Genomic DNA, 17,121 nt, shown 5'->3' on the forward strand with positions numbered 1-17,121 from the left:
AGCAGACATTTATTTTCTCACAGCCTGGAAGCTGGAAGTCTGAGTTAGGGGTCCAGTTTCCAGTGAGACCTCTCTTCCTGGCTTGTAGGTGGCCACTGTCTCACCATGTACTCATAGACCTCTTCCTTGTTCCTTGTGTGTGCAGAGAGAGCAAGCTCTCTGATGTCTCTGCTTGTAAGGGCACTAATCCCACCATGAGGACCCCATCCTCATGACCTCATTTAACTTTAATTACCTCCACCTCCAATATAGTCACATGGGGGAGGGGGAGTTAGGGCTTCAACATATGAACTTGGAGTGGGGGGGGGCACACTTTTGTCCATAGCAAATAGTATCCTTTTTCCCTCTCCTTAGACACAATTAGATTATAAAAGCAGGGGGATGTTAGAGTGCCAGGGGGCTAATTTAAATTGGGAAGGTCAGAAAAAGATTCTGTGAGGAGGTGGCATGAGCCTTTGGCTCAGAGCACCCACAGCAGAGAGAAGAGTGAATTCTGGTTATAAAGCAAGATGGAGGCATGTGTTTTTAAGAAACAGAAGATAGGCCAGGGTGACTGTGGCTGGGGCCTCCAACAAGAAGTGTTCTTTCCATGGATCCAAAGGCAATAATCGCAGGCTGTACAAGAGCAGAGAAACCGCAGCTGCCTGAGGTTACATGTGCCCCCACGCACAGTAAGAGAGTGCCCAGTGCTTTAGGACATAGAACCTAACAATCAAAAAGGGAAAGGAGGTAAGATCTGCCTGGATACCAATGCCCCACTCCAGCCTTAAGGAGGGCTCCTACGATCGTCTTGTCGAAACTGTATAAAACCATTTCTAGTTTTTGGTTTTTTTTTTAAGGTCATCTATAGGAGAGCTCTTCCCTTGGGGGTCAGCAAAGTGGTGATAGAGAGGACCTTCCAGAGAAGTACAACTTGACCCCACCCTCTAACTATTCCTAGAAATAACTTCCATTTAGTGACTAGACCATGTCCCAGCATTGTGCTAAGCCTTGCACAGCACTCCCACGAGTAAGGCCAGGGTTAACCCAGATGAGATTATGACGTGTTAAGAGGTAACTCAGCCCAAGGTCACATGACTAGTAACTGGTACAGTTGGGGTTCAGGTCACCTGCTGATTTTGTCTGCTTGTGGTCCGAGCACTCTGCTATCCTGCTTCCAGTTTGCTAAGGGAAGGGATTCTGGCCCATAACCCTTTATCTATTCAGACCTACCCCGAGAACAGGATGCTCTGGGCTTCTACACCTGACTCTCCCTTATGTGATATTTGCAGTCAGATCTCACGAAGCAGCAGAATGGGTTCAAAATCACCCTCAAAACGTTAGAAGACAACCTGCTTTCTCGCCTCTCCTCGGCCTCCGGGAACTTCCTGGAAGAAACGGCCTTGGTGGAGAACCTTGAGATCACCAAGCAGACCGCTGCGGAAGTTGAGAAAAAGGTAAGACCTGGCAGCCTAGGCTGGCGGACAGAGGCCCTGCTCCTGCTCCCTGAGTCTGACTTCTAGGGGAAAAAAAGAGTAACAGATGGCTCTTCCATCTTCCTGAGTTTCTCCTCGAAAGTCAAGCTAGGCAGGATTCCTGAAATGACTACCTCACATCCTGCATTACGGAGTGCCCCCATCTCCTGGGAAATGCTCTTGACAGCTGTACTCCACAAACGTCTGACGAGCACTTACGTCTGTGCAGGGCCTCGTGTTCTGTGCAGGAAATAGTCGCTCAAACTGAGTACCTCAGTGAGTCCATGGAATTGCCCTGAAGCTAAGGAATCACACTGTTGTGCAAGTTGACTGGTTCAGGCATGATTGCACCCCGAGAAAACCCACAGCCTGCCAAAAGCTCGCAAGTCTGATTTTAATGGGAAAACTTCCATGACGTCCAGGGAAACTCAGCTCTCAAAAAAAAAAAAACAGTATCATCCTGCAAAACTACTTAGCATAGAGCTTCCTTCCTTTGTTTCACAGCGTTCGGGAGACTTTTATTCCCCCTTGCAGGAAAAAAAGTCCGCCCTTCCCCAGCAGACTGCTGACCCTACAGGGGCCCTTTCACATTCTCAGTCCTGCTCTTGGACCAGAAGAGGAATTAAGTTACTGGTTCTGAGCAAGATAAGCGTGTCTGTAACAGTGCCCAGGAATGATGCACCTTGGAAGGAATACCTTTATTGTCAGGTTATTGAGATTTCTCCAAATATGAGAAATAAGGCTTTGTTCGAGGTAGGGACAAGTTAGGAAAAATGAAAAGTAATGATGGGCAGGGCAGATAAACCAGGTCCTACCCACTCTGAGATAACAGACAACTAAGGCTGGAATGAGAGACTGAAAGGAGGAAGGTCCAGCCTCGCCTTGTCTCCTCAGTCACTGTGTGACCACCAGGTTTTACTGCTGGTTCTCTACGGCCTCCATGTCTCTAGAGAGGGGCATGCAGAGTTTGTAAAACAATTGTGGTAGAAGTTCCACTGCCCTGGGCAGGAGAGATGGGGGAACAGAGCCCAACTCACACAGAGGGAGAAGGTCAGAGATAGAATTGACCATGTTGGTCTCTTCTCCCTACCTCCTCCTCTCTTTCTTTATCTTTTCTTTAAAGTCAATGAACAATTATTGAGCACCTGCTGTGTGCCAGGCTTTTTGTATGCAGCCTTTTATTCTTTTGTTGTTTCTTTTCTTTTTGTCTTCTTTCTCTTTCTCATTCATTCATCCAATGAATACTTGTTTGGAAGCTGTTATATTCCAAATTCCATGGCAAAAGGTGGGGGTACCACAAGGAAGCCAAGAATCCCAGGCTTCCATGACCTGGTCCTCTAAGGGAGAAGGACAGGCAATTACAAAACTTTGATGAGGGCTGTGGGAGAGGAAGCATGGGGAGTCATGAACACACAGAGGAAGAGCACTCAACCCATGTTGGGTTAGCGGTAGAAGGATGTTTCCCTTTAGTGTGAGTGGAACATTGAGAGATTGTAGAAGGGATGAAAGTAGTCACACTGGAGGTGAGGCATGAAAGGGAGGCTGGCTCCATCACAAAGGGCTTTGTAGACCATGCTAAGAAGTGTGGGCTGTAGATGGGAGTTAGGGTTCCTAAAAGAGAGTTTTTTTCCCTCTTTAGACAAGAGAGTAACATGATCAGATCTGTGCTTTAGGAAGATCACTCCAGCTCCAATCCAGAGGAGAGCTTGGGGAAGCAGGAGGCAGAGAAAGCAGGAGGAGGTACAGTAATTCAGATTAGAAGTGATGGTATTCTGAAGTAAGGTTGGCAGTGATGGAACAAAAAATGGACAAATTCAAGAGCTATGGGCAACTTCAAGGAGATAGAATTGGAAAACTTGTTAACTGATTGGATATGATTATATATGGATAAAAGTATTGTCGAGGAAATGTCTCAGTTCCAGGAATAAACATCTAGATAGGTATTGGTGCCAATACCCGAGAGAAGAGAGCATAAGTGGATTTGGGGGTGAGAAGAAATGATGATTTTAGTTTATGTCATGTTGAGTTTGAAATGCCTCTGGGCCATGCACATGGGAACATCCCATGGGTTTGGGGATATGTGATCTTGGCTGGTGATAGAGTGCCGAGACTTTTTAGCGAGTAGTTGATTGTTGAAACTTTAGGAGTGGATGAAGTCACCTGGGAGATGTGTGTGCAATGATAAGACTGGGAGTAGAGCACTGAGGGATATTAATACATTTCAAGACAAGTACAGAAGATGGAAAGCATGGAATAGAGCAGAGATGGGAGGAAAAGCAGGTAAATAAGGCATTATGAAAGAAAGCATTTCAGGAAGGGATGTCAGTGGTGTCAAATGATGCTGAAAACACAAATAAGATACAGCTGAGATGTATCCACTGAATTTTGCAAAAAGGAGTTATCAGTAATCTTGAGGAGAATGGTTTCCATGAAGTAGTGGAAGCAGAAGCCAGACTGCCTTAGAATGAGAGTAGATGGGAGTTGAGAAAGGGGAAGTGAGTATAGACAACTCTTTAAAGAAGCCAGACTATAAAATGGTAGAGAGAAAAAGGATTGTAACTTAAGGAGGACATAGCATCCTTGGAGGATTTTTCTCCAAGATGGCAGAGACTGAGCATGCTAAGATCCTAGCTGGACATTGGAGGATGCATGGATTGTAAAGGAAAAGGAGCCATTGAGAAGAAGAGTTGAATGTACAGAAATGAGAAGTAATGATTAATACAATGGGGTACATAAGAAATCAGGGGAAATGTAATTCAGGTCACTGATGAAGAGCTTATCTTTAGAAATATGGAGAGTTAATTCCAATATAATGGGGGAGAGGGGGCAAACATGAATCTACAAATGGTCCGTAGGTCAATGTGAGCAATGGGGTCGGGGGATCAGAAAATTAAGGGAGTGGGAGGAAAGGCAGAATTAAGGAAACCCCTTCCTGATGGTCCCTATACAATCTGTGAAAGCATGAGTCATAGTCATGGTCATCTGCTTAGAATGAGGGGATGGTGGTGAGGTAGGGTGCTTGGGGAGAGGAGTGAAGGTTTACAATAGTTGTTGTGGGAGATGGGAATGAGAGTTGACTAAGGACATAGATTAATGGACAGCATTAAGGACCCAGGTGAGCATGAACAGTATGAATCTGTGATAACACCAATCTGAGCAATCATGTGATTTTTATTCCATTCCACTCCATCCTGAGAATCTTTGTCTTTTAACTACTGTATTTAACCAATTTACATTTACTAACATTACTGATATAGTTGGATTTCTTTCTACTATCTTAATTTGTACTTTCTTTTAACCATGCTTTTTGTTTATTTTTTCTCCTTTCTTGATTTTTCTTTATCATCCTCTTTTATCCTTTGCTGATTTTAAAGTTATTTACTCTATTTTATTAATTAACCTTGTTTCATTTATATATGAGAAATATATTTCATTTTATATGTGACAACAATATACGTATTGACTTAACAAACTCTAAAATTAAGCACTATATCTAGCCTCTTCCAAAACAATATTAGGACGTTAGAATACTTGGTCATTTTTTCCATCTTCTGTTACTGTTTCATAACACTTTAGTTCCACCTTGCTTTTATCTACTACTTCCAAACTGATCATGTTTTTTATAGTCTTTGTTATTTTTTTATAATATATTTTTCTGGGCCGCACCACACGGCATGTGGGATCTTAGTTCCCTCACCAGGGATCCAACCTGTGCCCCCTGTAGTGGAAGCATGGAGTCTTAACCCTGGACCACAAGGGAAGTCCCCAGTAGTCTTTGTTATTTAGATTGACTGTATATTTAAGGAATTCTTGCATCTCATTTATTCCTTTTGGATTCAGTTTTCTTCTGATTGAAACAAATAATTACTTCTTCAGTGGCCTGTGGATAGTAAGCTGTTTTGACATTGACTGCTTCTTCAAAGTAAAACCTCTGGTCTTTAATCAATTTTGGAAAATTCTTAACTATTATAGCTCAAATATTGCCCCTCTCTCTCTCTTCTCTACTCATTTCTGTTAGACGTATTTTTTTTCTTTTTTTTAAGATGTATTTTAAATCTCTTCATTTTATCTGCCAAGTCTCAACCTCTTTTACATATTTTCCATCTTTATTTCTCTCTGAGCTACTTGTGTAACAATTTCCTCAGATTTATCTTTTGGTTTGCTTATTTCCTTTCAACTCAAGTCCATTATTTAACCAGTGCACTGAGTTTTCCATTTTAATGACTGTATTCTTGTTTTTAGAAGTTCTAGTTAGTTCTTTTTCAGATAATGTCTGTTCTTTTTTATAATGTCCTGATTTTATGCTTTCTTTTATCTCTACTGCTTTTAAACACAATTAGTTAATGGTAGGTAGTTCAATCATCTTCAGTTCTTGGGATGCTAATCTTTCTGGGATTTTTTTTTTGGGGGGGGAGGTAGGGGGTCTTCTAATTGTCCCCTCTGGTAACACTTCCTCCTGAAGTTTGTAACTGTTTACTGAGAGCTCATCTTCAGTAGGGATCATTGTTTTTTCCTGCAGGACTCTCATGAATTATCAGTAGTTTCACTCTATGCTGGAGCATAAGACAGGTCATACTGAGGTTGCATTTAATAGCATGTTCTTACAGAATCCCTCTCTGATGCTTAGGTCTCTTTTCTCATTTTTACCTCTGATAAATTTTCTGAAAATAGACTTCCATTGAAAGAGATCTTCTTTGTGAATTTACATATTAACTCATAAAAATTAAGAAAACAGAAAATTAGATTATGCTGCTTTTACTGGATTCCATTGCCTAGAATTCTGACTTATTTTTCAAGTTGTGTGTGTGTGTGTGTGTGTGTGTGTGTGTGTGTGTGTGTGTGTGTATCTCCCACGTGTCCCCACTGGAGGGGCTGACACTTTCACCTTGTGAAGGACTTGGAGTGTGTCATCTCTTCCTCACTCAAGCTCGGTTAAGGAAAACCATGGCAGCTTCCTACCCTCTAGCTTCTCCCCCCATCCCGGTCCACCCACCGCACACACAGACACAGTGTGCTTACACAGAGAGGCCACGCTGATTCTCAAGTAGCCCTGGTTGGTTTGAACAATGGACCACTATTGATTTTTCTAACAGGTGCAGGAGGCCCAGGTGACGGAGGTGAAAATCAACGAGGCCCGGGAACACTATCGGCCGGCAGCTGCCCGGGCCTCTCTGCTCTACTTCATCATGAATGACCTCGGCAGGATCCACCCGATGTACCAGTTTTCTCTCAAGGTGACTTACACCTGGAATTTTCTGAATAGTCATAATTCAGCAGTGTAATACAGCCAGTGCAGCTCTCCATGAGGGCTTATCCATGTGTTTCATTAGCTGTGGCAGCTCTTTAAGATCAAATCCAGGAGAGCAGCTACATTGCCTTACAGTCCTCGTCTCTTTAATTGGGTCTTTCATGACTCATTGGTTATGTGGCTAGAACAGCAGGAGAGACCACAGCAGGTCTTGGCCTCACTCACTAAGTGCATGTATTACAGCAGGAACTATGCTTACTGAAAGTGTGGAAGAGGAAACCAAGAAACGTGAGAAGTGACCCCTGCCCCACAGAGCTTAAAATCTAATCGGGATGATCAAGTGTGCATGTCATTTTTATCAGTTAAAACCAAAGCAGCCCATGATAATAGTCCAACTTTAAATTACTTTCCTTATTACCCTAATATCCTCAAAGCTACTGCTTTATGGTTGCTGAAATATTTCTAAAACCAAAGACGTTAGCAAATTGTAAGCGCTGACTAAGCTTATCTTACTTATGAAAAAATAAAGACCTATAAATTTTAAGTACATCTCTGAAAGTATATCTTTCTCCCCTAAGGCATTCACCAAAAGACCACAGTTGAAGAGGCCTTAGGGGGTGGTGGAGCATTTCTGAACAACTTCTCTGGTTTAACCCAACAAACGGAGAGGACACACACACACACACACACACACACACACACATTCAGAGCACACACCTCATTCTGTGAAGCTCAGCTGCCATATGGAGGCCAGGGTGTGGGGATGAGGTGAGGGCCTCCACTACCTGGAACTCATTCAGTTGGAGGTGGCATTCCATCCTGTCCCAATCCCCTTCCCTCAACTCAGAGTCTCTGCAGATTAAGTGAACTGTGTTTGTAATATTTTATGTTTATAAATGAAATCCAATACTTGGCATTATATTCAGGTCAAAGCCCCATATGAAAGAATTATAAAAGATTTTAAAACAGTATAAAAGTTAGCATGATAAGCCTAATAACTACAGGATCACTTCCATAGTTCTGAGAGTAGTTGAAATCTACCCCAGTGACTCTTTCTGAAAAAAGGAAATCAGATGAAGCACATGAAAATACGTGTTCAAAACAAAACAAAAGAAAACAAAAAACAAACAAAAAAACCCAAGAAGACTGGAAATCTGCATAGCCAAAAATTGAAAAGACCCAATTATATCTTGATTTTTATTTTCTTTAATGATTCATTCTATTCATATCACATTCAAAGTGCAACATTCCTAATATTAATTTTTTATAAATAGTCTATGTCTAAGTTTAAAACAATGGAAAATTGATTCATATGATTTTTATTTCATATTATACCCATAATGTATAGTTCAGAAGATGTAACCAAAGCAGGCTGTGCTCCCACCATTGCAGCAAGGGTCCATAAGAAAAAAGCACATGTAAGTGCACTCACCAAACGATGCAGAATTACTAGAAAGAAAAACAAGGAACACCTGATGTTCTGATCATTACCAAAAGGGAAAGTAATTAATTGAAAATATTCTGAGTGCCTATTACGTACAAGGGTCTCTTCTAGACAGCAAAGTTGTACATGATATTGATTCTACCATCAGGAATTTTATAATCTAGATGCAGAGATCCCCAACCCCCTGGTCTGAGGCCTGTTAGGAACCAGGCCGCACAGCAGGAGGTGAGGGGCGGGCGAGCAAGCAAAGCTTCATCTGCCGCTCCCCATCGCTCGCATTACCGCCTGAACCACCCCCCACCCCCCCACCCCCCATCTGGGGAAAAACCGTCTTCCACGAAGCTGGTCTCTGGTGCCAAAAATGTTGGGGACTGCTGATCTAGACGATAGAATCATCCATCCTAACTGGTAATCATTGACTGTGTTTACTTTCCAACAAAACTTACTGGATTTAATTTAATTATTTTGGCCACTGAACATTTAGTTTTCACTGACCAAAACTGTCGGCTCTACTCTATATGCCCCATATCTTTGCCCACTTCGTGACAACGTAATAATTTATATGAGCAAATTAAGACGAGCTTAGCAAACTAAGACAAGAGTTTTCTTGTTGCCACTGTACCTTCTTGGCAGATAATGCTGGGAAAACATTTCTGTGGCTGGCAAATCGTAATACTCATCACAGGTAGTACCACTAGCTACGTACACAGAGCTGTGTAAATTACCAGTGTCCTACCTCCTGTCCCCAGGCCTTCAACATCGTCTTCCAGAAGGCTGTGGAGAAGGCTGCTCCTGATGAGAGCCTCAAGGAACGGGTGGCCAATCTAATAGACAGCATCACCTTCTCCATGTACCAGTACACCACCCGTGGGCTCTTTGAGTGTGATAAGCTGACCTACCTTTCCCAGCTCACCTTTCAGGTAAAAGTGGATTGAAGAAATTTCCAGAAAACAGGTCACTGTATATGCCCAACCAGCAGGTGTAAAGAAACTTTCTTCTCTTAACATCAGTTTCCATTGTCTGTGAAGACTTTTGTGCTCTAAGCAGAGGCATCAGACAGGAAGGTCCAATATGGTGCACACATGCTGCCCCCACCATTGTCCCACTCATGGCAGACATGCTTAATCAACCATTTTACTTTTTCTTGGTGATCCTGGATGACCTAAGATCCTCCTCAACAGAGCCCTCCAGCAGCCACTACCAATCAATCCCAACTAGCACTGAGGATGAAACTGAATGGCCATACTAATAACTAGATACTTTTTGAGATGCAGTAAGAACTTTATGTTAGAGTATCCCTGATTATTTATTTACCTTTAAGGTTGCAAGTTTAATGTCCAAACCTTCTCCCAGAATAAGAAATTGCAAATGTCCTTCTATAGCCATAGCAGCCTTGGCCTTAGAGAACTCCTTAAGAACGCTGGCTCTCAAGGGCTTGGGAGCATCAGGGCTTCCAGTGTTAATAAGAAACCCTTGCCTGCTGCTTATTCTCAACATCAAAAAACCATGGAAATTTATTTCCTTGCATCTATCTCTGTAATCATTTAGGATTGGGATTTTTTTTTTATTGTATATAAATTAGAAGCACAGACCAGATTATCCTGTAGGTCTCTTCCAATTCTAAAAGTCAGATATTCTATAATCACTCCTGCGCTGACTCTGTTTGCACGTTCCGAAGCCTAACTTCATGGGGGAATGTTAGTGTGGCTTATCCCTCTCACCCTCTGTGTTCCCCTCTCCAGCCCAGACGACAGCTTGGCCATCACAGAAGGAACTTGAGCCCCAGCACAGACAAATTTCCCTCCTGCCACTCATTCACCCCAAACCCTAAGGAGCTTCCACCCCCAGCTCTCACTCCACCCCCCTCACAAATATTTCAACCTCTTTTTACAAGGGCTTCCTCACCTCACCTGCTATTTCTAGCCTGTTTTCTCCTTAAAAGACTTTTCCTCAAACTAACCAAATTATTTTTTCTTCGTGAGTATTCCCATCTGTAACTTTTCAGCAGAGAATGCCATCTGAAAGGGGCAGAACAATTTCCTGAGCGCCTCTCAGCGTGAATTTTTAGTTCTAACCCAGCCGAGTGCTTTGCACCACCCGCCCGACGCACCGCACTGATTCCCTCCCAAGCCTCTGCACTTTCCACTGCCCCCGCCCCACGGAAATCCTGTCTAAATCTTCCCATCGCTTAGCATCTCTAAAACCCAATTCAGGACCACATAGAGAAAGTTTAGCCAAATTCATCCCCCACCCCTGCTTACTGGCCGCTCCCCCATTCTGCAACGCCATTAGCAGTATTGATTCACATGTGCACTTCTATTTTGCATATGTTCATCCGTTACTTTGACAGTCTCCTCAGATCATGTCATTTACATGTGTCATCTTCTCTGTGAGATTGTAGGAAGGTACTTCATGGCATTTATGATTGATCCATGAAGTCCTTGCTTAACATAGTTATTTACTGTGTGCATTTAACTCATGCTGATATTTGGGGTGAAGTCAGATTCACACAGAGGTGATTTGCACAGATATACACTTTCTCCCACTTCATCCTCTTTCAACAACCAAAATTGACGGGCAGGCTCTAGCGTTAGAAGTAGCACTAGTTACACTGAGTGACAACCCCAAAGATCTCTGGGACCCGTGACTGCCGCCAGCTAAAGAAATGCAGCACTGTCCTCCCACATTGCAGATTCTCCTCCTGAACCAGGAAGTCAGTGCAGCAGAGTTGGACTTCCTGCTTCGATCTCCAGTGCAGACAGGCGTCACCAGTCCCGTGGAGTTCCTCTCCCATCAGGCCTGGGGTGGCATCAAGGTCAGTACCAGCCCCTAGGGAAAAAGTCACGTTCTCCTCTCCTGGAGTGTTTTCCTGACACTTGTCCCCAGGAAGCCAGCAGGGCTGTCTTTGGGGGCTCACCGTGAGCTGTGTTAAACACTGGTGCGTCCGTCCCTTTGCCTGCACCCCAGGGCAGCACTCCCCCTTCCCAGGCCTACTGGGAAGGCTTTGCAGAGAAGGAGCAGGTGCGTGTGCTTGTACGTGGGCTCTGCCTCCAGGATGTTAGGGAACAGAAGGACCCTGTGAGTGTTTCTGACTCAGCTGAGCTGCCTTCCACCTGCCAGCGCTCAGGGCCGGAATGCGGGCTCCTCTGTGAGGCCGGGGCTGGTGTGGAGATGCTGTGCAAGCATTTCCATGGAGTGGACAGATTCCAGGCCTCTGCCAGCCGTCCATCTCCCCGTGGGTCCTGATGGCCTCGGAGCAAGGAACGTGTTCCAGCCTGGGGCTCTCAGTGGTTAATAATAGCTCACATTTATTGAGCACCTGAAAAATTCACTACCTTATTTTATTCTCATGTTCACCTGGGCAATAGGTATTACTTTTTCCCATTTAACATGTAAGAAAAGTGAGATCATTCATCTTATAAGTAACAGATCCAGGAATCGAGTTCTGGTCTGTCTGATGGCAAAGTCCATCTTCCTTCCATGTTATCCATCTTAGTTTCATTGGGATTCTACGAACATCGAAAAGATCACAAGCTATGAGCTCCTTTCAGTAGGGACCACACCTGCATTCACAGGGCTGAGCAGTAAGCTTGGACCGGGTGGCCAGCAGCCCCAGAGTCTAGACGCACTGTCCAGGTGGGAGGAGGTCCAGTCCCCACCTGCAGGAGCCCCACAGCAGGTGCTGTTGCCATGTGAAGATAGGCACCTGCACAAAGTGAATCCTCTTTATAACCTTCCATGTCTGCTGGCTTTCCTACATGTCCTGTAGCACAAGGAAGTCTGAGTCTGAAGTAATATGATTGTCTCTCTATCTTTTTACTAAAAGTTTTTGAGACAATGATTCATGTGCAATTATAAGAAATAACAGAGATTCTTTGTACCCCATTCCCCCCAGTGGTCACATCTAGCTTTCCTGTAGCACAATATCACATCCAGGAAGCTGAAATGGATACAATCCACTACTCTATTCTGATTACACCTGTTTTTCATGCACGTGTGTGTGTGTGTTTAGTTTTATCACACACATTTATCATGTAATCACCACCACAGTCAAGACCCAGAAAACTCCATCTGGCGTGTATGTCACCCTGTTATAGAAACAACAGCCCCCTCCCTCCCCCATTCCTAATGCCTAGCAACCACTAATCTGTACTCCACTTGTATAATTTTGTCATCTCAGGGATGTTATTATATACATGGAATTATACAGTATGTAACCTTTGCGGACTGGCTTGATCACTCAGCGTAACTCCCTTGAGATCCATCCAAGTTGATTTACTTTATAACAAAACCCCAGCACTTAATCATTTATGTGGGTGCTGTCCTCTTCAAAGGAGTCATCTTGGGAAATGCTGCCATTGCCCAAAATGTTTTTCTAACTTTTTTTCAGAGTCTGTAGCTATTCTTTTAATCATCTTTAGGGCCATGTCTAAATCAAGAGTCATCAAACTTTTTCTGCACAGGGTCACATAGCAAATATCTAGGCTTTGAGGGCCACACTCTGTCACAACTATTCAACTCTGCCAAAGTCACACACCATAGGTAAGCAAATGGAAATGGCTGAGTTCCAATAAAACTTTATTTACAAACACAGGTGGTGGGCCAGATTGTCCCTGCAGGCCACAGTTTTCTGATCCCTGATCTAAATAATAAAGGTGTGATTTGATTTTTTATATGTTAACTCTGTTTGTCATTCTGAACCCAGTCTGGCAAATGAGAAGGAGAATAATATGTTGGGAAAGAAACAAGGGGGAACTCCATTCACAACAGCAACCAAAAATCACAAAGTTATAAAATGCCTAAGAATAATTATAATAAGTGCAGAGCATATGTGTGGAAAACCATCAGCTTTTTTAGGCTACATAAGATAAGATATGAATGAATAGACGCAATCTAGAGTAGTACTGTCCAAAAGAAATATAATGCACGTCACATGTGTCATTTAAATTTTTCTAGTAGCCACATTAAAAATGCAAAATGAAAAAAATGTAAAATGAAATTGATGAAAGTAATGTTAATAATATATTTTCCTTAACCCAATACAACCAAAATATTATCACTTTAATATGTAATTGTCACAAAAGTTATAAGTGAGATATTTTATATTTTTGTAAAAGTCTAAGTTCTGGTGTGTATTTTTTGCACTTATAACACATATCAATTCAGATGCTAAATCTTCATCAGAAATACTTGATTTGAATTTAGATTTTATAAAATTTAGAGTTAAAACATTTGCTTCATATACCCAAGTTGTTTCAAACATACTTCAAAGTTCTCCAATTACTAAAGCAAGTTCCAGTTTCTAAACTTAAATTTAAAAATAATTAAAATTAACAAAAAAAGAATAAATGTGTTAAAATTTGTAAAAAAATAAACAAATAACTAAATAATATGAAGGAAAAAATCAACTATACCAAAAAAAAGAATAAATGTGTTAAATTTTTTTAAAAACATAAATAAAATGCAAATAAAAATCCTATTCTTCAGTCATACTGGCCCCATTTCATTTGCTCAATACTCACATGTGGCCAATGGCTACCTGCTGGGAAGTATGGCCCCAGAGCCTGAGAATAATGACTCAGAGTCTAATGCCCGTATGGAAAATAAATTCTGGGAAGCAGTTCTAAATGAGCCCATTTGCAGAACTGGAGCAATGATGGAGATGGACCAGTTAACCCAGGCTCTGGAGTCAGACTTTCCTGGGTTCAGGTTCAAGTTTGAGTGTGTATGTCCTCTGACAGGTTATCTCTGTTTCCTTATCTGTTATGCCAGACACATAAATGTTCAGTAAATGGAAACCGATTATGGTTGTGGTTATGGCTGTTGTATTTGTTTCCTAGAATGGCCATAACAAAGTGCCACAGGCTGGGTGGCTTAAAAACACAGCATTATTCTGCCAGAGTTCTGGAGGCTAGAAGTCTGAAATTAAGGTGTTGGCAGGTCATGCTCCCTCCAGAGCCTCAGAGGACCCTTTCTTGCCTCTTCCAGCTTCTGGCAGCCCCAGGCACTCCTGGTTTGTGGCAGGACCACTCAGATCTCTGCCTCCGTCTCCACAGTCCCTACATGGCCATCTTCCCTCTGTGTCTTTGCGTCTTTTCTCTTCTTATAAGAGCATCAGTCACAATGGATCAGAGCCCACCCTCCTGACCTCATCTTAACTGGATCACACCTACAAAGAGCCTATTTATTCCCAAATAAGGTCACATTCAGAAATCTGGGAGGCTAGTTCTTCAACATATCTTTCTGGGGCATACAATTCACCTTATCACAGTTATGATTGTTAATTACCCACCTATAAGGTGTATATATGCTGTGGTTGACATGGGTTGTGCCTGATAGAATTTGTCCATCGAAGGAAAACCTTTGAGGAATTGTGAGTTGCCAAGTTGGGCTCAGTCCAGTTGCCTTTCTCTCTGTTACCCCACAAAGCCATCTGCAGCAAAAGTCATAAAGAATAAGTGATTCAAAAGCAGTCTTCACTGCTTTCATTTTCCGTAGCTCAACTCCAAAAGCGACTTGGTGCAATTTGGTTCCATTCCTCTTTGGTTTGCTTTGCTTTGCTTTACTTCACTTTGCTTTTTGGTTTTGTTTTGCGGTCTAAGCTCATCTGGCTGTTCAGAGGCTTCTGCAAATGAGTGAAGCTTTACCTTTCTCTCTGAGTTTTGTTACCGGAGCAGCCATATCCAGCCCCATCCATCTCCAGCCCAGTGCAGGATGTGGGCAGGTGAAACACAATGCAGCGTGCACCCTCTGACGAACGCTCTTTTTAAGTGTTCAGTTGGCTTTTAGCCTAAAGAAACAAAGGAAGTATAATTGAACAGGACATGATAAAACAAATTTTTTTAAAATTTTTATTTATTTGTTTATTTATTTATGGCTTGTGTTGGGTCTTCGTTTCTGTGCGAGGGCTTTCTCTAGTTGCGGCAAGCGGGGGCCACTCTTCATTGCGGTGCGCGGGCCTCTCACTATCGTGGCCTCTCTTGTTGGGAGCACAGGCTCCAGACGCGCAGGCTCAGTAATTGTGGCTCACGGGCCTAGCTGCTCCGCGGCATGTGGGATCTTCCCAGACCAGGGCTCGAACCCATGTCCCCTGCATTGGCAGGCAGATTCTCAACCACTGCGCCACCAGGGAAGTCCAAACAAATTTTTTAAAACACCCTGTCTGATGAGGAAGATTGATTGCCCTGTTTCCCCAGAAGATCTAATAAGCAGGTGATGAATGAAATCTTTGTGATCAAATCCTGCTTTTATTAGTACCCTCTGTAAGGATTTTTAAAGTCTCATCAAATGTTAAACTTTTAGGTAATGGGCATGTTCTCTTTTTTTTTTTTTTTTTTTTTACTTAAAAAATTTTTATTGGAGTATAGTTGATTTACAATATTATGTTAGTTTCTGCTGCATAGCAAAATGAATCAGTTATACATATACATATATCCACTCCTTTTTAGATTCTTTTTCCATATAGGTCATTACAGAGTATTGAGAAGAGTTCCCTGTGCTATACAGTAGGTCCTTATTAGTTATCTATTTTATATACAGTAGTGTGTATATGTCAATCCCAATCTCCCTATTTGTCCCTCCCCCCCATTCCCCCTGGTAACCATAAGTTTGTTTTCTATATCTGTGACTCTATTTCTGTTTTGTAAATAAGCTCAGAGTACCAAGGGATCTTAGAAGCAAGACATACAATGCCATTACCTTGCTGATCGCTTTTGGTCAGTCAGCATGTTCTCTTCTTCATTAAAGAATCTCATCTGCGGTACCGGGCATTGTTAGCCTTTGAAAAGGCCCCTCGCTACCTCTCCAAATGCCAATTTAACACAGTTGCACTTTGCTACCCAGTCCAGTGTAATTAGGTTAATTAGTCATTTCCATTTAGCTTATTAGAAGGTTAGAAACCCCTTTTCCTCATTTGGAAGATTAAACATTGCAACTGTGTTCAACCCAGAGCTTCAAGAAAGCGTGTTTCAGACCCAGCCATGGCAGCTGGGAGCCCTGATCACCGTGTAATTTCCTCAGTTTTGTGGTGACACCAGGGGAGGGTAATGGGACTGCAGGAGGGTTAATGGTGATGCAAGCTGGGAAGAGGGGTGAAGTGGCAGCCTGAAAGAAGAGGAAAGTTTGGTCCTCGGCACAGGGAGAAATAATTACCTCAGCTGCAGCTTTTCTCAGCCTGTCAAGGGCCCTCCTACTGGCCACCCAGATGTCAAACTTTATTAATGGAGCACTTCCTAAGCACCAGGCAGCCTGCTAGGCCTGAGGCGTACAGAGATGGCTCAGAAAGCTCTTGCCCGCAGGGAACTCACAATCTTGTGGGAGTCCCAGACAAGGAAACCAGCAATTGCAATTCAATAACTGTAGGAGCCCCCAAAAAGCACAAAGAGGGGCTTTATAGTCTTCAAAGCACTTGTATCTACATTAGAGTATGAGCTATGCAGACAACGGTTACTTGGCCTCATTTTCCAAATGAAAAAGTCAAAGCCCACAAAGGTTTAAAAACGGGCTCCACGTCATAAGAGGCTCATAGGAGGTGACGTCGAGAGCAGAGCTCTCGTCTCCTGGTGCCTCCTCCGCCATCCCCCGTGCCACTCCACGCCACTTCTCAGCACAATGACAGGTGCGTTCCCTGCTCTGCATGCTAAGGGTGAAGTCAGGAAACCACAGAGCCCATGTGAAAGGGCACTTAAGGACTGGACATGTGTTCCTCCACACGGGAGAAGAGGCTGGGCGAGCCCAGGTCAAGTGCACGTGTCCTTCTCCAGCCTGACCTCCCCCTTGTCACCTGTAGACCCGTCCTCCACAGTCACACTGCCTTCTACCATGCCCCACATCCTCCCCACTCCAGACTTGGACTCTGTGGATCCTTCCCCATGAAATGCCCTGCCCTTCTCTCTACCTCTCTCTCTGCCCAGCAGAATTCTACATCCCTACTAAGGCCTCCCTCATCTCTTTCTCTTAGGATTGTAAGCTCCCCG

The 17,121-nt window shown here is 43.1% G+C and overlaps 1 protein-coding gene across 1 annotated transcript in view; it reads left to right on the top strand.

Annotated features, from left to right (window-relative positions):
- Window positions 1-17,121, top strand: part of DNAH9 (dynein axonemal heavy chain 9) — a 310,542-nt gene that overhangs the window by 253,097 nt on the left and 40,324 nt on the right. The window contains exons 54-58 of the mRNA XM_082440696.1: window positions 89-107; window positions 1,272-1,436; window positions 6,548-6,688; window positions 8,896-9,066; window positions 10,839-10,961. Of these exons, the coding sequence (XP_082296822.1) occupies window positions 89-107; window positions 1,272-1,436; window positions 6,548-6,688; window positions 8,896-9,066; window positions 10,839-10,961 (619 nt within the window). The remainder of the gene's footprint in view (window positions 1-88; window positions 108-1,271; window positions 1,437-6,547; window positions 6,689-8,895; window positions 9,067-10,838; window positions 10,962-17,121) is intronic.

The sequence above is a fragment of the Balaenoptera physalus genome (assembly GCF_965194825.1).
Source record: "Balaenoptera physalus genome assembly, chromosome: 20".
In the NCBI taxonomy this organism is placed as follows: domain Eukaryota; kingdom Metazoa; phylum Chordata; class Mammalia; order Artiodactyla; family Balaenopteridae; genus Balaenoptera; species Balaenoptera physalus.